Raw genomic sequence first — 23435 nt, 5'->3', positions numbered from 1 at the left:
AGGGTCACAGTGACTCACGTTTGGAGTCCAGGCTGCTCAGGTCAGTCAGCCACACCACAGGCAAATGTAATGGCTGCTATAGCTGGTCTCTCAACCTTGGAAGCTCTAGTGCAGGGCTGAGGAGCCTTCTTCAGCTCAAGGGCGACAAGTAAACATGGATGGAGCAGCAAATACAAAATTTATATTAGACAGTAGGGCAGTTTCTTCGCACAGCCCTCTCTGTAGTCTCCATCCAGCAAGAGATCATCAGAATCCAAGGACGCATCCATGCCAGGCAAAAACACTTTTTGTGCAAAGCAGGGGTAGGGCCTGGGGTGAGGCCTGGAGGGCCACATTTGGCCCCCAGGGTTGGGGTTCCATACCCGTTCTAGTTCTTTTCAGAAAATATTGGCTGTTCAGAAAGATCAAACTCCGAGTGCTCAAAGAGACACCTTAGGGCAAAACAAAAATTCCATCTTGTTATGTGCCTCCAAGTCAATTACGACTTATGGCGACCCTATGAATCAGTGACCTCCAAGAGCATCTGTCATGAACCACCCTGTTCAGATCTTGTAAGTTCAGGTCTGTGGCTTCCTTTGTGGAATCAATCCATCTCTTGCTTGGCCTTCCTCTTTTTGTTTGCGGTGCGTGACCAATCGGGAAAGAGAGCCAGAGGCTGTAAGAGACAGGCTGATGAAAATGTCAACTCAGTGTGTGGCAGGTTTTTTTTTCAATGAAGGTAAAATCCATGCTAGGCGTTGTTATGAGAAGGGATGGAAAATAGAACCATCACTATTATGCTTTGTTTTAAAAAATGGTGTATAATTTTTAGTTGCTGCAGGAAGACAGTCACAATGACCAAGGGCTGAAGCAACTTCCCTGCGGAAAGAGTGGCTTTTTGTGTAGAAAAAAAGGCAAAGGGGCATCCTAAGGATGTATAAAACTATGGATGGTGTGGAGAAAGTAGTCTTTGTCCTGCTCTCATAGTACTAGCAACATGAAGGTCATCTAAGCCAGATGATCTCAGTAACACAGGGGGAACTGAAGATTTCAGATGGTTGGGGGGGGTGAGCCTTCAAACCCCCACATCACCTTGTTCCCCTTCCTACAATTAGCAAATCCAGGCGTACGCACAATTGTAGAATCACTCAGAGAAGTTATACCCATCTACATGATCAAAACACTAATTCTGCATGATATGTAATGCCGAGTACAGCTCTGATCATTTCATCCTTCCACCAACACTTTCACAGCATATTCCAGTACTTCTGTCTAGAGGCAGAGATAACGGATACAGTGTGGGCAAGGCACTAATTTTTTTTGGGGGGGGAGGGGAAATCAGAACCACAAGAGTTTACCAGTTCCCAAAGAACCATAGTCTGATTACAAATCTCACCATGGACAGGACTGAAACAATGAGTCTTAAATAAGTATATTTATGTGCACATTGAAGAAAAATAAAGGAACATTTGTAAACAAGCTTGCAGTTCATTTATACATTCAAGATTAGGCACAACAGAAGTCAAAGCAGTTTGGTGGTGTTGTTTTTCTTAAATGCAGAGCATTACTATGAGCAATATGCAGACCAAAGGTGGTGGGGTTGGGGTGGTGGTGGTTATGTTGCTTACTGGTAACCTGCCCACAGCAGGCTGGGAAAAGGTTAGGTGTACAACTCATCAGGAACCACACGTCAGCTCCTGTAAGCTGATAGTTTGTAATAGACACACACTATCCCTGTAGAAGAATACATCAGACCCTGTATAAACTGGCTTAGTTTAAAAATAGAAGTATTTACATTGTAGTCTGAACTTGCATTCTCTTGCCAAGTGTTACTTGTTTTGAGATGTACAGCCTGGATTAACACTGGCATTAAGTTTTTAAAAACTTGAAGCTTTAGGGGATGTTGCAGCTAGGAAGAAGGCAAGGTAATTGAACTGTTCCTTTCGTTATCCTAACAAGACAGTGCCCCCTGAAGCCATTTGCTCCTGTCTGACTGCCAAGGCTGCTGACTTGTTCAACATTTAAAGTGGACAGATTAGCTTCATAATGGGGGCAAGGCTAATGCAGTGCAGGGCTGACGATGGAGAGGCAAAAATTCAGTTATTGCTGCCGTGATTTAGAAGGGCAGGCAGCTTTGCCCTGCAGCAACGGAGAGGCTGGGAGGCAAAGCTCAGTCACATGGCTTCAGGTAATGACTGCTGAAATTTGGCTCTTGTAACAGCTGGCCCTTTTTATATTGTTTCGTGACAACAGGCCTCCAAGATGGCACACATTACAATAAGTGAAAGTTAGTGTATAATAAACAGAAGTTTTGCTTTTTTTTTTTTTAAAAAAAAGGCAGTGGTGACTTATAAAGGCTCTGGGAGATGGTGAGGACAATGTGCATTGCCCCTGCCTTAGATGTTGCTGCTGCTGTAGGAAGGAAAAGGTCACTGCAATGCCAATCAGAATGAATTTTGCTTTTATTTATTGTCAACAAGTTCAATACTTTTCCAGGTGGAGTGTGTCAGTCCTGTTGCTTTCTTACCTTTTCTGCAATCACAAAAAGGAAGTGACAACAGATTCTGTTCTGTAGTTATGCCTAAGAACCTCATTTATGCCGACAAGCTTCTCTGCTTGCAAATTTAATGTTACCATTATTTCTTCATGGGATCCAGGGCGGGGGAGAGGCCCCTTCAATGGCTGAAGACACCTTTCCACAACCACCGTTAAAACAAAGGGCAAGTGGTTGGGGAGGAATGCACACTTTACAATAAAAAAGTAGAAACTGATTTGATTTCCTTTTTTTGTTTGTTTTTTTACGAATATAAAGTTTCTTGTAAATATGTACAGTCCTTTGAGCTATTCTATAGCAGGAAGCATTTCACAAACAAGACACAAGATATACACTCTCAGGACTCGACAAGCCGAGTTTTCAGGTCATGAGGGACTTTTCCATGAGATGCAAAGACCTTAAAAACCTTTCAGTAACACCCAGAGCCAGAGGCAGAAGTCTCGGCATGTTTCCCGACAAACCATCTGATTATAAAATAGCCTGGATATGCAACAGACCTGACCCTGTAAATCCACAAAACCCTCCGGAAGGGCACTGATGAAGCAGAAGATATTTGGGTGCCTTTCCAGTCAGGCAGCACCGGCCAGCAAAAGGAACAAGCAGGAGAGACGAGGTGGGGTTTGCTCTTGCCAGCTTGGAGAGAAATGCAGCCAAAGCAAACTGGACGGCCAAAAAGCCTAAACTTGGGAATCCTTTGCCTCAGTGCTCAACACCCAAACATGAGAAGCTACAGAAGGGATTGCAGCTGGGAGGCAAAAAGTGATGAGAACATCTGGAAGAAATTTGCCAAAGCTGTTTAATTTCCCCTTACCCTCACTGCCAGTAGGGGTGGTTCCTTACTATGCCCGGGATGGAGTCTCCTCTAGGTGCTGCTGGGCTGCATCTCCCATCAAACCCCAGCCAGTGGCCAGGGGTTGCCAGTGAGGTCGCCCAACAGCAGCTGGAGGGCCAGAGATTCCTCATTCTCAATCTACCAAAAAGAAAAAGATACAAAACCGCACCGACAGTTATTTTTTGTTTCCGGTATAGGCAGGTTCTCCCTGCTCTCTCCTTTTTGATAGCATCTGAGCACCAGTCACACCACCGTGGGGAGGAGGGTCTTTCCTTAGCTTAGCCTTTGTCTGGTCTATGATGACAACATTTGTGAACAGGATCCTGTCTTGTGCTGGCTGGGGATGGGAATGTCATCACGCCTCATTAAGTTCCGTCGTCGTGGAATCAAGAACCGTTAAAGCTCGTTCTCCTTTCAGTGCCGGTTTCCCCAGTAAACAAATGATGGTTATTGTTGCAGCATAATCTATAAAGGCTTCAGTTTAGTTAACATGGGAAGTACAAGATACAATATCTAGCAAAAGCAACTGAAAAGGAGACCGCAGCCAGGATCGATGGTGGTGCAGTAAGCATGCAGGGAACTACCATGCAGAAAACCTGGGTAAGCAAGGGGGGGTTACACCTCAGTACAGCTTTAATGCAGAGGGAGAGAGAGGAGTGGATTGTGGCCACTTTGTGTGATCAGGGGACAGCTAAAACAGGACATTCCCTTCCCTGTAACCTGGCTGACCGCAGAGCTGCACTTAACAGGTATTTTTCTTTGGGAACACCAAATTCCAAAAGGTTTTGGAAGGAGCAGATGGAACTAAATTGGTCAGAGATTTTGCTAAAGCGCTACAGCAGAAAGCTAATGATGCTGGGGGCTGAGATGTCAAATTGCTGTGGCCTTTGCCGCTGAACAAGGCCTTCCCAGCATTCCAGCATCTCCCCCACGTGCTGACAGCCCACCTTTCAAGACTCAGGTGAGACCCCCATCCCATCTGACTTCACCAATGGGAGGTGAGGTGAGGGGTGCTGGTAAAAGGCTAAAAGCGAAGTATAAAAAGTTCATGAACTGCTTGAAAGAGCAACAGGAGTAACAAAGTGCCCAAAAAGGGGGGGGGAAGGAGGAGAAGAGAGGGGAGAGAAAACCCAACTGCAGGAAGCTGTAGGAAAAGAAACTGAGATGTGAAGAATCCGAGTAGGCAACTTGAGTCCTGGTGGGTTGGATCCTGTTGCCAGACCAGTATTTCTGGGTCCAGTGCTGTCTGGTTGGGTGATTGGGCAGCTGAGTTAGCAAGGCATCTGATCAGCACATTTCCTTGGTTCTTCCTGCAGTTCAAGGTCAAAGGGAGGCTTGTGTAGCTTATACAGAAGATTGGTCCCAGACCTGTTACGGAAAGAAAGAAAGAAAGAAAGAAAGGAAGAAAGAAAGAAAGAACACAGTATGAAGTTCAACCGATGGGCCTGGAGTCAGAGAGTTGTATCCAACGTAGCGCTAAGTTGAAAGTCACATAGGGGCATACTTCTGTTCCTGGTGAGAGGAATGTTGTTGTGCAAGAGAATGTGTTGCGCAAGAGTGTTTGTGTAATGTGCCGCGCAACGAGTTTCCACAATAGCACAACCATTGCGCTGGATTCCTCTGTTATGCAACACTCAGCCAGCTGCTGCCACAAGAGCACTTGTGTTAGCAGGCAGAGAACGTTAGATACAGCCCCTGCTTTGCAGAAAACAGCATCGTTTGCAACAGTGATGGGTTAAGGTTCACAATGTGCCCTTTCGAGCATACAATCTCCAGTGGGAAAAGGCAGCCGCTGTGTCCGACATTTTGAACCCGCTAGGATGTATTGCTTGAATTACCTCACCAAAATTTGCCACAACCACCTAGAGGACAAAGCCAGATTCTCTGGGATCATTCTATATGGAAGATGTTTTTCTAGTAGGTAGGACAGTATCACCCTCTGGGAACTGCAGCAATTCGAAGTTATTTCACACAATTGCTAAGTAGGTAATAGAGCACAACCACTTAAAGAGACTTCTGTTGACATATGAAGTGGGATATACATTACATAAACAACAGCACAGGGGGTTTAAAATTGAAGTCCATAGAACTGGTGGTCCGCAAGCTCATTAAAGTGGTCCATGGAAAGGTTGCAGGTCAAACTGAGAATAGGTACTGTACTTTAGTTTTTTTCCCCAATGAGAAATCAAAGCAGTTTTGAACAAGGCCGGATAAGCAAGCAAGTTTACAAGGCCCTGGTACAAGGCTCATGATTTTCATAATAAGGCTCATGATTTTCATAATACGGTTCTTGTGCTATCTACTATTTTTTTTTGCTAAAAATGTAACATTTAAAGCAACCCTTTTCAGTGGTCTGGACTAGTGCTCATGCTTTTTCTTAACATGGCCCTGATTTCAGGAATGATACCAGTACTGAAGGGAAAAAAGTTTTCATTTCTGTAATATTTAATTCAGAAGCAAAATGTGGCTTTCCCCCTCCCTAAATCGGTATCAACCTAAATCAGTATCAAAGTGGTCACATTTTAATAGTTGCCAATGTGTTTATACTGGACAATTTTGTCAGCTAGCCTTTGCATGTGTCTGCTAGTCAGCTAACCTGTAAGTATTTTGCAGCAGTATGCTTGGGCGGGGGGAACCTGCGGCCCTCCTCTCGATGTTGCCAAACTACAACTCCCAGCAAGCATGGCCAATGGCCATGGAAGATGGGAGTTGTAGTTCGGTAACATCTGGAGGAGGGTCAAAGGTTCCCCAACCCTGTTGTAAGAGTTTCATATGAGTTATTGTGCTTTAACTTGCAAAACCACCAAATGTTTAAGTGATCTGTCAAGCCCCCCCTCCCAGCAATTTTCAACCGCTCCATGAACAGAAAACATCTAGCAAGTGCTGTAACAGAGCCATCCCTTCTCCCCTCTGAGCGTTACAGGATGCGGGCTTCCAGCTTACCTTGTTGACTTGGGAGAGGGGAGTTCTTGTGGCTCCCCCTTGCATCCGTCCCCTGCTGCTCTCCTCAAACAGCCTCCCAGGAGACCTTTCCCTGCGGGTGCTCAGGACCCGGCCAGGAGACTTCTCTCTCTCTAGTGGACGCCCAGGAGACTTGTCCCGACGCAGCTCTGTTCTTCCCTCTCGATAGCGATGGGGTGTGCTTGGCTCTCGAGGGTGGCTCGGACCTTCCGGAGGCCCAGGGCTTGAGGCTACCCGCTTGGTGATGTGCTCGTTATAGGTTGGGGGGCCTCTCTTATTTGGGCTGCTGTCATTCAAAAACAATGGACGCGGACAGCTGAGTGACAAAAACCTTACAGTTACCATGTTTATTTGCAACAAAACTCCCCATATATTGCCTTCCCTTCCTCTACAACACGGGCGGGGAAACCTCAGGGCCAGCGGCCAAATGCGGCCCTCTGGGTCTCTCTGTCTGGCCCTTGGAACCTTCCCTTGGCTGGGATGTGTCACTGAAGTCTGATAATGCCTCTTGCTTGCTTGCTTGCATGGAAGACAGAGAGGGCTGTGATTGTGGGCAGAAACTCGCCTATTTCAAAGGTAAGTTTTACACTCATTGGCCCGCCCACTTTTGCATCTGATCCCGCCCACCACTGGCACGTGGCCCCCGGAGGGTTGCCCAGAAGGGCTGAAGGGGCTCCTGATTCAGCAAAGCTGTGCTCAGTAAAAGGCATTAACTCTTTCTGTGCAGAAGTTGTGCTGGCACTTGTCTGAGCACAGCAGACGCCAAAAGAGAAAGATTTCTCCATCGTAGTCTCTTATAGTGCGCCACAAGCTCTGCTCTTGCCTCCCCACATGATGCACGGATCCCATCTAGATCTGTCTCTGGGTGACCCTCCCATGCCCCAAGCCTCCCATCAGTTACCCATCCTCCAGCTTCTTCCTTTCTGAACTCACACACACACACCACTCCTCCCAAAAACCCCACCACTCTCCTCTACCTGGTCTGATCTCTTTATCACCTGGACTTGTGGTTTGATCCTCCTGCTTCTCTTTATCAAACTTCTCTCTCTCTGTGCCTCTTGACCATGCAAATCTGGCTTCCATCCTCCATATGACACTGAAACTGCTGTCGCTTGAATTTTTTTTTAAAAAAACCACCTTGTTCCTAGATCTAAAAATCTCTACTCTGCTGCCCTCAACCTTGAACTCTCAGCCACCTTTGATGGAGCTGTTCATGGTCGCACTCTTCAGCTCAAGACCCTCCGCACCTTTGGATCTCTGCAACTCTGATGGTTTTATTTGCACCGGCCGAATGCCGCCTCCTTCAGTGTTTTCCCTGGAGGCCAGTGTGAGAAGAGGATCTTGGACTAGGTGGGATCAGCCCGATCCAGCAGGCTCTTCTTACGTTCCTATGCTGCCTGGATGTCTCTCCCTCCATGCCTTTCTGCTGGGGCTCCACAGGGCTCTCTTCACGATCCCGTTGCCTGGAGACACCCAGGCCACCCTCCCCCTTCTCCTCCTGACCTTCTGATAGTCCTCCAGTGCCTCAGTGCTGCCTCAGCATCTCCAAGACTGAGCTGCTCCACTTTCCCTTATGCCATCCTCTTGCCACTGGACAAACAGCCCTGATGAGTGGGGGTATGGGGCCTCAATGTTATCTTTTATTCCCTCCTTCAGGTCCCCGTATTCCAACCAAGACCGATCCAGCACTGCAAGCGTTGACCCCCTTCTTCCCCTGCATCTTCTCAGCTAAAACTCTGGTCCTTGCCTGGACGGCTATTGCTTTCTTTTAGTGGCCTTCCCCTTCTTATTACACCCTCCACCTCCTCAGCTTGTCCAAAAACACTGCTTCAGACGACATAATTCACCCTACCGTCCCCTCCCCCAGTGGCTTGCCCTCCCTTTTCCAGATCCAGCAGAGATTCCTTGTCCATATCTTGGTATAAAGCTTTCCCGAGTACAGTAGGGCCCCAATTTGCAGCGCTCCGCCTTGCAGCGTTCCATTGATACAGTGGTTGTCAATTGCAGAAAGGCCCTGCTCCTACGGCGCTTGTTCCACTTTTACGGCATTTTTGGGGCATCGGGCGCCATTTTAGACAATGTTAGTCAATGCATTCTGCTTTACGGCAGATTTCGCTTTACAGGGGCGGTCCGGAACGGAACCTGCCGTATGAGCGGGGCCCTACTGTAGTAGAAGCCCATCCCCATTTCCCGTGTAATCTTCTGTCTTCTCTCCCACCTTTCACTCCAGTCAAGCTGGCATCTAAGGCGGTGAAACTACAGGCCGCTCATCGTGTCCGTTTATTGCTGTCATGCCTCTCCCACATCCCGCCAAACCAAGAGGGCACCTTGCGACACGGACCGGCCTGGTGCTCATGAGATAAAGCACCAAGGATAGCGTTTGGAAGGGTAATATTCTGCCCTACCTGCGCGTCGTAGAGGATGCCCGGTGGAGTTCATTGTTCGATTCCTTCACCAAATTCCCCTTGCAGCAAATTACTCTTAGCTTGTCCTGGTAGGAAGAGGCTAAGTAAATGGCTCCTGATGAAATTGCTGGGCCCAGATAGCGAGGGCTCGGAATATCCAAGTGGGCTCGGGCTGGAGTGCTATGGTGGAGGCGTGGGGGGAGAGAGAAGAGTGCCTTTAAGGGTGGACAGCGGCCCTCCTTTAAGAGCAACGTTTATGATCCAATTTGGCCTCCGTAGTTGTGGAAGGCAATTGCTGAGCAGGGAGCTTACTTACCCGAGGGAAGCACGTGCTTGAATCTCAATCACTTCGAGGGAGTTGAAGTGTGTCACAAACAGGTAAGGCTCCCTGTAGGCTGCAACAACAACAGGAGCAGAAACAAGTCACGGAAACTGCAAAAGAACTCAAGGAGAGCTTGGCTGCTGGATGTGGCCAAAAGGGGCCCCTCTAGTCAGCATCCTGCCCTCCCAGGGGCCCACCAGACGCCCCAATGGGAAGCCCACAAGCAGGACTTGAGCGCAAAGGGAGCTCTCCCCTGCCTACTGCCTCCGACAGGGGAGGTACAACACAGCCATTGTGGCTAGTAGACACTGACAGCTTCATCCCGTTAATCTGTCTAATCCTCTTTTAAGAAGAACGTTACTGAAGAATGCTTCCTGGCCAGCTACAGGCCCATGAGGAGGAAAGCAACAGCTCTGACGATACGTTCTGTCCTCCATGGCCACCGGAGGGCATTTTAAACCCTTTGGGACAGCCCCTCCTCTTGGAGCAGGGAGAGAGACCAAGATGCGAAAATGACTCCATCTATGCTTTCTGCCCCGCACTGGCACGGCCTCTGCCGCCCCTCTTGCCATGTCCTGTGCCAACGAGCCAGCCTTAAGGAGAGGCCCAGCTACAGGGATGAAGGCACTCCCAACCTTCCAGGACGTGTCTGGAGAGGAAGAGAGGCCCCTGGGGGCTGAGTGGGGAGCCCATGGCCTGCCAGATGTTGCTGAATGACAACTCCCATCATCCTTGGCCACTGGTCGTGCTTGCTGGTGGGAGCTGTTGTTCAGCAACATCTGGCAGGCCAAAGGTCCCCCCCCCCCGCTGCAGGGAAGCAACTACAGCTAGAGGGGTCAGCTCCTGCAGAAGGACTGTAGCTCAGGGATAAGGCAGCTGCCTCGCACGCAGAAGGTGGCATCTCCAGGTTGCGCTGAGAGAGACTCCCTGCCCGAAACCCTGGAGAGCCGCTGCCAGTCAGTGCAGACAGTACTGAGCTACAAAGACCAATGGTCTGACGCGGTAGGAGGCAGCGTCCTCTGCTCCAAACCCTGCTTTTCTCTGAGTAGGCAGGGCTGCTGTGGTGGGGCAGGGAGAGCCTCCTGCTCTTGGAGAAATCCACCTTCTTGCTAGCCTAAGGGGAGGATCTCTCCCAAGCAATTCAGAATGGCCCTCTGGAAGCCAGGGGAGGGTGTAGGCTTTTTGCAGTAGCATCATTCACAATATGATTGAGACATTTTATCATTTGTATAGGTAGAAGACTATATAGAATCTAACACTGAATTTGAAGTGTTGGAATTCTCTCTCTCTGTCTCTCACACACGCACACACCAAGTTTCTAGCCCTTTTTTTGTGGAGATCTGCAAATGCAGCATTCACATAAGGATTCAGTGTTTGTAAGGGGAGTTCTGCAAACTTGCACCCCTCACTTTGGCTTCCCTTCACATCCTCCATTCTGATCATGCTCCCTCCCCCCCTCTTGCTATTCCTCCTTCACCAAGAACAAAGTGTTGGGCTGTCAATTCTATGGCAAAATATCCTAAATTCTCCACGGGAGACCTAAAAATCAACATTCAAAGATTGATTATGGTAATCAATGAAGAAGAAAACTTGATAGTCGTGGCATACCATCTCCCTCTCCCCCAGCCACCAATTTACTCCCACAGCTCATGAAAAAACTCAAGACTCTAATGAATTCAACATTTGAAACTCAATACCACAGACAAGATCCTCGGTCAGCAACTAAGTTCACAGAGGACCACTCGATAGGGTGGGACAAAGTGGGCTGTCTGTGAGTGTGGCTATCAAGCCACCACTTCTTCTACACTCCTCTCTTGCCTCTGGGTTTGGTGCTCAGCAATCGGACAAGAAAAGGATCCCACGCATGCTTACCAAATGCTAATGGCAGACGACTCCATTTCAGGTCATCTGAGCGGCTGCGCCTTCCGTAGGAGTCTACAAAGACGCCAAACTCTGCAGGAGGGGACACACAAACACAAGCACCCCAGTACAAGCTGCTGTTCTTAAGAGAAAACGAAACAGGAGTCCAGAGACGAATGAAGAATTATATACATTTTGTTAAATATTAGTCTGTTTTGAATCGTTTTTAAATGTTTTTAATAGTTTTCATTGATAATGTTAATGTTTTTTGTAAACCGCTTAGAGGTTTTTTCACAATCAAGTGGTATATAATTTTGTTAAATACGTAAAACAATTGCAGTGGCCCGACATGGGAACAATTGCCTAGAGCAAGGGTGTGGACTTTTTTCAGGCCAGCAGCTACATTGTTCTTTCCTTGACCGTTGGTGGGCTAAATTTGACAGGTGGGTAATCACTTGACATCGTAGTGACATCAGGTGATACTGCACTTTGAAGCCCCAATTGTTGGGACTTCAAAGCTCAGCACAGGGCTGTTTGAAAACCTTGTTCCTTGCAAAGGGCTTTTAAACAGCTGCATGCTGCTCCTTTGAATCTCCAGTTTTCAAAGGGGTAAAGGAAGCAGTCTGAAGCTGCTTCAAAGAGCAGCACTGGGAGATGCGGTTGGCATCTCGAGCAAGGTGTGCTCCCATCGCCTATCAGCTGATGGGCAGGTGGGAATGTGCCGTGTTCCTTTGAAGCCCTGTCGTTCCCCGCCCACACCTGAAGCCATGCATGCCATCAGGTGTTGGGCGGGTGGGCGCGGCTTTCCCCAAATGGCCTGGTAGGCCAAGTTTGCTCACGGACCAGAGGTTCTTCACTTCTGACCAAGAGCATGAGCTGAAGATGTAGCACTGTCATTGCAACTAAGCAGGCCTGCATGCTGTCAGTACATGAATCTGCCCAGAAAGCTTCTACGTGCCCTGAGCTCCTTGGAGGAATGGCAGAAGTTGAGCAAAAGGGTAGGCAAAGAGCAACACACTGACTAGGCTTACCATGAAAGCAAAGCAGGTACTCCTCCCTCTGCCCTGCGGGGTTCACTTGGATGATATTGACTGGAAAGCTGTTGGTGGATGAGGCAAACACAGCAGAAGCTAAGGTATGGTCATTCTTGTCCAGGAATTCTAGAAATCATTAAGAACGTCAGATCAGTAACGGCTTCATTTTAAAACAAGCTACCCTGAAGTTCCTTTTTTAAAAAAATCAGGCCTTTCTTCTCTACCCACTCTGCCTTCTTTGCCCTGCACGTAACCCCAGCCGTCTCTCTAGGAGGGTGAAAACACTGAGATTCTCCCATGCGGTTGGGTGTAAAGCCCACTACTACATGCAAGGAACAGTGTACCGAGACAATAATCTAATGCTGGCCATTAGAACAGGACATTTTAGAACCTCTTCTAAAACCATCGTTCATGAGAAGACAACAGCAGGTTTTCACGGACTCCTCGCTGGCCAGCTCAGGAAGTGATGTCGTCGCTTCCAACAACCACAAGGTGGATCAGCAAAGGCCCCCTCTCACTCGAAACAGCCACACCCTGTCTTGGCCAGCCTCCATAAATGCCAACGATTTCACACAAGGCTGCTGGAAGTGGCTGTACAAGAAAGCTCTTTCACCCAACACTTACTGCGTGTTATCGGAACATATATCCAGAGAGATGTCAAGCTGGGATGGGAAGGAAAGGTCTGCCTGCTGGACTTTCACTAGCTCTTGTGCAGATCTTCAATTGCCTCTGCACAGATCTGCCCACCCTCCAGAGGGCTCTGTCTTGCCTTAACTGACTGCGGCAGGGCAGGCATGATGGCAATAGCACTCCGCTTCTACACATGTTGCAGTATGAAGACTTAAAAACGCTAGTCCTTCAAAGCATGCTTAGGAAGTGCGCCTACCTTCAAGGGTATACTGCTTCATCTCAATTTCATAAAACTTGTTTGTTCCAATGATGATGCTGTAATTGGTGAAATGGATGCAGCTGCAGGGCTCTGAGGTTTCAATCTCCTGCAAGGGCAAAAGCAAAAGCACAGAAGCCTCACGTAGCCAGAGTCTACTTTGCTTACACAATATCGGGGTGGAGGAGGTTGGTTAGCACTAGGATGATCTTAGGAATCCTCATGGCTGCAGTCACATCACCCAACATAGATCTAGAATTTCTGAGCTTGAAAATGTGGCAACACAGCATTTAATTAAGGCTCATTCGCTCTCGCTTCTAGAAGCGCCCTTCATGATAAGTGATATTGCTGCTGGGACAGGAAGGAATCCTTGTTCTTTAAGAATAACAACGCTGCTATCCACCTGCATCCTTCCAATTTGTCAACTTGCTCAGTATCTTTCTTGAATTAAGGGGTCTAGAACAGACCGTGGCACTCCAGCTGGGGAATTATAAATGGAGCTGCCACATTCAACCCTTTGGAACAGATGCAGGACTAGCATATTCTTGGGTACTCCATGTGAGGAGCAGTAGTGAAGTAGCAAATTCGTAAGTCTAGAGTCCTTTCATGATAGATTATGTTCCTATGTTCTTATGTTCTTATAGTGATTCCACGCCCCCTTTCCCACTTTTCCTTGCCTCCCTTCCTGCCCTCCACAACACATATCCCTAGGACCCAATCAGCCTGAAGGGGGAGCCTGTGGATCGCCTGCTGAGAAAAGTCTTTCCAGTGGCTGACTAATCTCCTTTCACTCTGATTGGCTCCAATCAGCAGAAGGAAAACACAAGGACTCTTTCTCAGTGGCTAACAAGCTCCTCTTTCATGCTGATTAGATCAAACATAAGGACCTGGCATGGACCCTGCTCCCAAAAAAGTAATGGGTCTACGATCCCTCCACAACCCCTGGGTGACTACACCCCTGGTGAGGAGGTCTGTTGAGCCAATGCACTTCATGAAACAAGGCCACATCCTGGAAGGAACCCCTCTCTGCAGATGCACATTTCAGGAGGAGACGAGTAGCGGGTGACCACTGGCTTTCAGGGAAGCTTGTCCACCATTACTGATTCTCCGAATGGACAAACTTCTAGTAAGCTTCTGTGGAACCCGTGGGGTTCTTGGAGCACAAACTGAAAACCATAGATTGAAAACCAAAGGAGGCCATATCCTAATCTACACTGACTGGCCAATATAGGATCACTGCTGAGTGCCTTTTGCACCAGCCTAATGTTGTGTAGCAATGCTTAAGCCCAGGGCAGTAACTCACACTAAGTATTTAAGGTGTAGACACTATGCTGTTGCAATTAGGCACAGATGGCTGACAAGGAGGCACGGCTGATTCCTGCATTGGGCACAGGGTTGGACTCGATGGCCTCATAGGCCCCTTCCAACTTTACTATTCTGTAATTCTATATATCTAAGGGAAGAGCAGCGACTCTTCGCCACCTCCGGGTTAGAACCAACTCTTGTCCAATAACCCCTCACTGGTGAAATGGGACTGCAATACAGTTGCAGACTTTACCTTCCTGATGCAGAACTTGCCAAGGCTCTCATTGTAGCGCAGGATCACCACCTTATTGGGCATGGCTGCACAGATACACAGCCCGTTCTCAACCTGCATGTGGGAGAGAACAAACGGCTGGCTCTATTTTGTGGAGGGAATATCTGGGGGAGGCTGGGGAGTAACTAACAAAAAGAGTTATTTTTCTTTAAAAAACAACAGCGGTGGTCAACCAGAGTATTGCTAACCATACCCTCCTCCAATTGTTGATTCTCAACATTGTCACTTGAGCGCAAGTGACTAACCCCCAGTTTGGAGGGGGCATCTGACCCCCCCCCAACAATTTTTTCTGGCTCCCCAAGACCCCACTGATGGCTGGAGGCAGTGGCAAAAACAACTAGGCGGTCTCTGTTTTTGTGTTTTATTTTTTGTGTTGCACACCACCCCAAAATCTAATATGACTAAGGGTAGCATACAATGTTTTGAACAAATAGTTGATGAATGATCTTGAGACAGGGCCTGACAACCCTATTAATCATGACACCAAAATTTCCAGGGATCATTCTGTTAACAGGCTAACACAGAGCTTAGAGGTTCTACCTTGCCAGCGGCAAAAAGATGACATCCTTTCACGGCCTCAAAAATATTTGGCGAGACATCAGGCTGGGCTGGCAGGTGGGACTGGGCTAGAGACTGCTTAACTTTCTTCACGTCAACGAGACACAGAGCCCTCTCGTCCCCTGAGGAAAAACACCCCACAAATACATCAATCATCTCAAAAAGTCAAGAGGAGCAGAGAAACTCCTCTGGCTAAGCAGCCAAGCCAAGGAGCAAAATAGTGCAGGTACAAGCTGCACCACACCCAAATGGGACCATATCATTAACATCTGATTTCTAGAAATACTTGATGTCTAAACAGTACCAGGTTTTGTTCATTGAAAAGGAGGAAGTTGGATCAATCAAGACAGAAGGATCATCACTTTTGAAGATGACGCAAATTATAGTTTTGAGACTGTTGCATACAAAAGCAACCATCAAAAGCCACAGCTAGAGGTTGCAAGAAAGGATGGTTTCAGATCTACAAAAATTGCAGATGCACTTCTATATGGTTAAACTGGGGAGGGGGGCAGAATATTTTAACACACTATTCAGTAACAATGAGGAATGCACTCATGCTCTGTTGAGTGAAGAAATGCCACACAAACAGAGTATAGTATTGGCCACAAAATTTAGCATTGCAGAATCTCAGCTTTTTTTTTTAAGCAAGATTCAACCCCCTCTGAATACTGCTTACCATGAAAACCCTATTCATAGGGTAGCCATAAGTCGGGATCGACTTGAAGGCAGTCCATTTCCATTCTAGCTATTATGGTTGGGCAAGATGTGTCTGCAAGAGCATAGACCACACCTGATGAAGTCTCAGAAGCTATTTCCAAGGGTAAGAGACTGGTGGGGCCACTAGCAAAATTAGCATCCAAGAGCTCTGTTATGGCATGTTCTCCTGAACTCTACCTGCTATCATCAGCAGTTTCTCCAGGTCCTTGATGAGGTGCACTTGGAAGACTGCACCAATACCCGGGACATGCGATAAGGAGTTCTTCAGTACATTCAGGGCATAAAGACCTTCCTCAGCACCCACCAGTACGACCTACAAAAAGGGATTTGCAAAGTCACACACTCATGTACACACAGAGGCTTCAGGGATGCTCAGAAAATATAAAAGCTGCCAACAGAAGAAGAAATCACTACCAGGAGACCCCAAACTAAAAGAGGCTCCTTTAAAAAAAAAATCTGATTGCTTTTTCCCCCAGCGTGGCAGAGGAAGAGGCAACAAGCCCACCAATACCTGGTCGCTGAAGGGCAGCGTGCAGTTGATATCCAAACGGTCTTCCCCCTCTAGCTTCAGAAGAGAATTCCCAAGTAGCTTCTGCGCATGAGAAAGAGAAAAGGAGAACTAAGCTGGTGCACAGTAATGATCTGATGTACACTTGTTTTCTTAACGTCACCAACGAGAATCTGCATTTCCCAAAGGCATCACTTGGAACAGGCCAAGACTAAGGACGGACAAGTCTTGAAGACTGCAATGGCAGAATGCCTTCCTTTTTATCTAGTCCACTTTGCCACGGTCTGGAAACACATCTGTAACTCTGCTTGGCTGCTTAAAACCAAAATAAAAGGATACATTCCCATCTTCTTTGCAGAAGCACAGGACAGAAGAGGCCCCGGTGTGAAATCTAGGGCACAGATCCCACCCTGTGACAGCAGTCTCCCCACGCCACAAAGGAAAAAGGAGCACAAACACACATCTTCTGTCCTGTGTCAACTCTAGAAGGCAAGGTGCGTATGGAAGAACCTCTAAATAGGAGTAGGGGCCAGGGGGGGTTGTGCCTGCTCCCCTCCACCTTTGCTTCCTCAAGGGACACATGTTCAGCCTCCTGTCACAGGCCAATGACCTCCTTGTCCCTCCTCCCATGGATCACACAGGCTCTCTGCTTCTCTCCCTCCTCCTATCCTCCCTTCTCTTCCCTAGCAAGCTTAAGTATTAGTACACCAAGAAGGAATGCCAGCGGCTTCCCGAATGGCATAAAGCCCAGCAAATCAGCATCGTGCACAGCACCTTTCAGCTGCAAATCAAAACGGCTCGTTTCCCCTGGAGTAGATTGATATGCCCATCCAAAAGGTGGCAGGTATGTTTCCATAGCAGAATCGCTACTAAAACTCTGGGTATGTGTGGGTGGGTGTCTGGATACACCTGCAAAACCCAAACCACGCCTTTAAAAAATATATTTCCGTTTTGATGTTTCAAGAAAAGTCCTGGAGTGTTATGATTATTAAGTTATCTTGGGCTCAGGCCTTCAGTCGAAATGTTCTGGTATTAAGTAGAGAGTATTCAAGGTAAGGATACGCTGGGTGGCCGCAGTTGTAAATGAACGGGAAACAGGAAATGCCAGAATACAAATAATATTCTGTGCTTTCATTAATTAAAACAGTGTTAATTAAATTTTAACAAAACTATAAAGCTCCCAAATGCTTGTTAATCATCCCAGTGCCCTTGCACTAAATTAGCCGGAAGCATGGAGCATGTTTCCTTGCTGAGCAAAAAAGCATAAAAGATTTCTCTTTTCTTTTTAAGCGAAAGATGGACATTCTGAAAAGGGGGTCACTCTCGCTCCCCCCCCCCATGCTTATACTTACAGCATCAGCCTCAGCTTTTTCCCTGGAAACTCTTCCTCCAGCAACTATGGACTCCAGGGCACTGACCCAGCGTTGCTTATCAGGAAAGGTGGGTGCTAGTAAGTAGAGTGTCCGGCCAGGCCAACATGTGGTATGAGGGTGAGACTCCAGCTTCAATATATATGGCACATCTGAGTTGTTACCCCCCCCCCAAAATACAAAACATACAAAAGTGGATTAAGAAAATGGTCTAAACCAGGATTTCCCAAAGTGGTCGATACTGACCCCCGGGGTCAATGGGACACTGCAGGGAGTGAATAAAGAGCTGGAGGTTGAAAGGACAATTGAAAAGAGCCTGGGGTAGCAAAGAAGTTCATGAGGTATCATGCAAAAAAAATTAATTAGGAACTATGAGAAATTAAGGGCATGGGTTTTACAGAGTGCACTTCACTTGCTAATGAGGAACCGTCTGTATGTAATAAGATGATTCCACAAAACAACAGTATTCCTAATTTTTTACTTTATGATTCCTAGTAATGACATTAATAAACAGTGATTATATATTGATATTTCTTCATTTAATTTGCATTCCTAAGAATTTGGCTTGGGATTGATGACAATATGAGCTCATCAAGGTGTCAAACTCAGAACATTGGGAAATCCTCATCTAAATTCCTTGGGGGGGCATTTCTCTGCTCTTAGGGAGGATGAGGTCAGAATAGGCACCTTCAACAAGAGCAGTCCCTAAGTTACAAAATAAGCAGCTCTCCAGCCCATAGACAAAGAGTGTACCCATTATACAGCCCCAACCAGAGGACTATCTCCTTTTTATTCCATTTAGGTAACTTGGACAATTGGGAAAGGGCCCTAGCTCAGTGGTAGAGCATCTGCCTTGCATGCGGAAGGTCCCAGGTTCAATCCCGAGTGTCTCCAGTTAGTGCTGGGAATGTCCCCTGCCTAAAACCCTGGACAGCTGCTGCCAGTCAGTGTAGACAATACTGAGCTAGGTGGACCCACAGTCTGATTCAGTATAAAGCACTTTCTATGCTGCATGGTCAGAGATTCCCAAACTGTGGTCCATGGATACCGCCAGTGGTCTGCGAGCTTCATTCGGGTGATCTGCAGCATGTCCATATTAAATATTCATATTGTTTTTTAATTGTTTTTATTACTTCTTTTATTTCTTAGACTGTATTTTACTCTATGGAATACAAATTGAAATACAATAAATTACAGTACAAGAAATAAAACAAGCCATAAAAAGACAAAATCATACAGGAGCTGCCTTAGTGCACTGCAAGTGGTACAACAGGCAGAAAAATCACTAATCATTAAGTGGTCTGCTGAGATCATCAGCAATTCTGAAGAGGTCCATGGGGGAAAGAACCTTAGGAACCACTGGTTTAGGTTTATTAAAGCTGTAAATTTAAATACAGTGGAAACTTGATATAACGCGTCTCACTGTACCGTGGAATCAGATATACTGTGGGTATAACCATGTCTCCCCAAGTAAAATACTGTATACCCTATTTTTCTGTTTGTTATACCTTGTTTTTCATCCCCTGCGCTCCTTGTCCCTAGTGACTTCTCTGATTGCTTCCCTTGGTGTGTGATCAATTTCTTCCTGTACTTCTGCGTAAAATCGCTCCAATTCTTCTTCTGCGTTTGCTGTTGGAGCGTAGACTTGGTTGTGGATGACGGTTATGTTAACAGGTTTCCCATTTAATCTCATTGATATAACTCACTCAGACCCTGCGTTATAGCTCCTAATTGTTTTTGCTATATCACTTCTCACTATTAAAGCAACCCCGTTTCTTCTTAATTGCTCATTTCCTTCATAAAATATTTTGTAGTTCCACGACTTAAAAATGTCCCATTCCCGTCCATTTTAATTCACTCATGCCAAGTATTGTAATGTTGATATGTACAATTTCTTGCTGGACAATTCTAACTTTCCCTGTTTCATGCTCCTCACATTCCATGTTCCTATTGTGTGCCGCGTACAACTCCGGATTCTCCTTTCGCATCTGTGCGCATCAGCCTCTGGGCTTCCTTTCAGCTTTGACCCAGCTGCGTCATTAGTCACAGCGCTACTCATACTTTTATTTATTTTATTTTATTTATAATATTTATACCCCGCCCTACTTCCGTAGAACTCAGGGCGGCTTACAATTAAGAACCATAAACAATTAAAACAGTAATCATACAGATTAAGACATTTAAAATGACTAAATATATATATATATATATTTATCAATTTCAATTAAAAGTTCATCTAAATAAAACAGTCTTCACCTGGGCACGAAAAGACAAAAGCGAAGGGGCCAATCGAACCTCACTGGGGAGGGAGTTCCACAATCTGGAGGCAGCCAGCGAAAAAGCCCTATTCTGTGTTTTCGCAAGAAGAACTTGCGGAAAAGATGGAATAGTGAGTAAGGTCTCATCAGATGATCTTAGAGTCCGGATAGGTTCATAGAGGTTCATACTTGTCCTTTGTTGTTCCCCAGTAGCTCATTGAGTGCCTTCTGACCTGGGGGTCTCATCTTCCAGCACTATCTCATGTTGCATTTTGGATACTCTGTTCATAGGGTTTTCGTGGTAAGAGGTATTCAGAGGTGATTTACCATTGCCCTCCTCTGAGTTTGGATGCATCTTAGTCTGGTGTCTCAGCTTTGACCATTCCACCTTGGGTGCCCCTGCTAGGAGTCTAGCCTCTTGGTATTTTAAACTGTATCTTATTATTGTTATATTTTGATGTTGCTTGGTTGTTGTTGTTTGTTGTTTTGACTTTTGATTCTGTTATATTTACTGTATTTATATATTTTGCTTGTTTTATCTTTTATGTACACCGCCCAGAGAGCCTTTTTGGCTTAGGGCGGTATATAAATTAAATAAATAAAATAAAATAAATAGACTCCTGACAGCATTGCTCTCAGCTTCTTCAACACACTCAAACCCCCTCACCACGTTAAGGTCTGTATTCTAGAGGTTTTTTTTCTTCTTCTTCTTCCCGTTTTTAAAATAATCTATTTCCTGACATCCCTCCCTATTTCCTTCTTGCCGTTTTTTCTCCTAAGGGATGCTTATCTCTTCAGCCTTCTTCAAGTTCTTATGTTGCTGTCTGTGGAATTTTATTTCTGTTGAGTTGTTTTCCCCATCTCTGTTACCCTTCCATTCCTCAGCTGCAGTGGTGGAGGATTTCTGCCTCTCTAGGAACCAACAGCTGACTGCTGTTTCAGTGCAGTTTTCAATGTAACATGGAAGCCCATAACACAGGTGCATCCTTTGTCATCACCTGCCCCCTGCGCTATAACAAGCTTTCACTGTAATATGTTTACAGGATCATACAGTTGTTTTTAAAAGGGCAGCTGCTAAAAAACCACACAAAAAAACTTGGGTTCTGCTATATCCAATTGGTGGTTAACACTTCAGATGAAACACAATTGGCCTCACCTGTCTTCACGGTATTTAAAAGCTCAGTCGCTCCAACAGCTCCATGGACAGTAACATCTCCATCCGGAAGACACAGCTCAAACTCCTCCAAAGGCCTTTGTCCTGCTTTGGCAAAGATAAAAGTGAGAGGACAGGCTATGAAGGGGGAAACAAAAGCTTGGCGGAGAGAGAAAAAATGAAGTGGAGGGAAAAGGCACGCCACGCATTCAATGGTCTCTCTTGAGGACTTGCACAAATAAAAGTGTATGTGCGCAACATACATTTAAAGCACATGACTTTCCCCAAAGAACCATGGGAATTATGATTTGTGCTGGGTATCTGTAGCTCTGCAAGGGGAAAATCAGTTCCCAGGATTCTTTGGGGAAAGCCGTGTGCTTTAAACGTGCGTTAGATGTGTTTTAAATGTGTGGTGTGGATTGGGAATTAAGACAAATACAACTAGAACAGAAGTTTTTGAATTGTGCTGCTTTGGGGGGGGGCAGGGGACCCTGGGGTTCCTCGATCAGAAGGTCAGTAATGACAGAGAAGTATCCCTAAAAAGACAGTACCTGTCACTACTGGTTAGAGATGTGAAGGCCTGGGAAGATTCTGAATCCTCCCTTTCTTTTTTTCAGAACCACACCCCCCAGGCCTTCACATCTCTACCTCTCATCTTCTCATTAATGCTCAGCCACAGGGAACGCTGGGGACTCCGGGTGGTATTCAATATTTGTCCTACTCGGAATAGACACCCTGTTTCCAATGGGTCTACTCTGAGTAGGACTTTGTTGCATATAACCCATGGTCAGTTTATGTGGCACAGCAGCCATCAGCACCCAATATGAAGGGCAAATGTGGCCTAGAACGCACTCACATTCATTTGCCAATTGTATGGATTTTACACTGGAGGTACAATAGTGGCTCCTCGGCAGTCAGATGTGGAAAGGGTTCTCCGAGTGCAAGGCGTTACATAGAGTTACTGTCTTAGAATATTAAGCCAATCTCCCACTTCTACAAAGTTCAAAGTTATGCATTGAGAGGCCATGTCAGACAAAACGGGGAAAGCACACCAGATGTAAGAGGTTACCTTCTCTTGCTTCTGTGTCATAAACAAGCACTTTAGTTCCTTCCAGAACTATATACTTTCTGTCCCAGCCCTGCTGCCCACGCTTATTATTTCTGAAAACACAGAAAAAGGACAAAACTGTATTAGAGATTCTGTCAAGGTTCCGGATCTGTGCGGTCAGCTAATCTCCCATGGGCAGCTTTCAACAGCAAAGAAGAGAAACGCCTTCAGTGGGTTCAGCTAAAGTCTATGGAGCGGCTCCTCCTGTGGCAGCACCAGCAGCAGCTCTGGGCAAGCATTTCAGTGCAGAGACTCACGTTTGTACCTTGGCACCTTCATCCATCCTTCCAGCCGTAAACCGCTGCTTGGTTCTTTCAGCTGCAAACCCGGAGAGTTCAGTTTGTCCCGGCAGAAGGCTTCAGAGAAATGTGTGGCATATTCGGCAGGCAAGCCACAGGTAGCTGGCAAGCAGGTTGAGCACTTTGGATGGCACATCATCTGGCATTCTGAAAAGAGAAAAAAGGGAAGAGGGGAAAACCTTTCAGAAACTTTAGGGGGTAAGATTTAAGGGTCATATCCAATGTAGAGCTAAGTTATAGTCACTTAGAGGTATACTTGCTGTGCCGGTGGAAAATTGTTGTGCAAAGGAACCACAAGAACATTACCAAAGATTGTTGTGCAAGAGATTGCACACAACAAGAATCAGTTGTTGCGCAACAAGCTTCTACTAGTGCATCTGTTGCATTGGATTCCTTTGTTCTTAATAAACTCTGCCATCTACTGGACGAGCAAGGGAATTCACTTGCGCTAGCAGAGTATGTTGAGTATGCCCCTAAATCACAGCGTTGTAAAAGATCAAGTAAAGGATTTTTCCCTAAATCAGAATTTCTCAGAATACATCTGCACCTATCCAGTTTTAAGCTGATGCTGAGTATCGTCACACTGTTCTGGTTCACACTTTGTGGCTTTTGTTGTCGTTATGTGCCTTCAAGTCGATTACAACTTATGGCGACCCTATGAATCAGCGACCTCCAAGAGCATCTGTCATGAACAGATCTTCTTCTTTTCTTGCGGCTTATCTAAGCTGCATTCCAAAACTTATTGAGAATCAATTCTGATATATCCTTTTCTTGCAGCACGATTACTTTTTGAAGAATATGGTGCACTAGAAGGAGATTGTGTCATATGCTTAGCGCAAGACTGTCATTTTGCAAAATAAAGATGGCCAGTTGCCGACAAGACCTTAGATAACAACTGACAATCACAAATCGCTATTCATGAAACTATAAGGCGGTTTTTGATAATTTGGTGTGGGGAGGCTTCTGATCATACAACAGTAATGAATTAAACCAGAGAAAAGGCAGATTTGCAGAAGAACGGAGGGGTTCTGCCA

General features: G+C 46.2%; 1 protein-coding gene across 9 annotated transcripts in view; it reads right to left on the bottom strand.

Moving 5' to 3' along the window:
• Positions 1-1401: 1401 nt before the first annotated feature.
• The window catches only part of CIT (citron rho-interacting serine/threonine kinase), a 105568-nt gene continuing 83534 nt past the window's right edge, over positions 1402-23435 (bottom strand). For 5 of the 9 annotated variants that reach the window (XM_061602303.1, XM_061602312.1, XM_061602309.1 and 2 more), the window contains 15 exons: positions 22368-22548; positions 22064-22155; positions 20998-21102; positions 17566-17735; positions 16217-16297; positions 15883-16018; positions 14971-15110; positions 14392-14484; positions 12834-12942; positions 11945-12073; positions 10926-11006; positions 9048-9126; positions 8732-8911; positions 6309-6642; positions 1402-4733 (listed from right to left, as the gene is read on the bottom strand). In XM_061602303.1, the coding sequence (XP_061458287.1) occupies positions 4710-4733; positions 6309-6642; positions 8732-8911; positions 9048-9126; positions 10926-11006; positions 11945-12073; positions 12834-12942; positions 14392-14484; positions 14971-15110; positions 15883-16018; positions 16217-16297; positions 17566-17735; positions 20998-21102; positions 22064-22155; positions 22368-22548 (1934 nt within the window). In that variant the 3' untranslated portion in view covers positions 1402-4709. The remainder of the gene's footprint in view (positions 4734-6308; positions 6643-8731; positions 8912-9047; positions 9127-10925; positions 11007-11944; positions 12074-12833; positions 12943-14391; positions 14485-14970; positions 15111-15882; positions 16019-16216; positions 16298-17565; positions 17736-20997; positions 21103-22063; positions 22156-22367; positions 22549-23435) is intronic. The other 4 variants (XM_061602306.1, XM_061602307.1, XM_061602311.1 and 1 more) reach the window with 2 other exon arrangements.

Source organism: Rhineura floridana, chromosome 19 (assembly GCF_030035675.1).
Source record: "Rhineura floridana isolate rRhiFlo1 chromosome 19, rRhiFlo1.hap2, whole genome shotgun sequence".
Taxonomy (NCBI): domain Eukaryota; kingdom Metazoa; phylum Chordata; class Lepidosauria; order Squamata; family Rhineuridae; genus Rhineura; species Rhineura floridana.
This window is presented reverse-complemented; position numbering and strand designations above follow the sequence as displayed.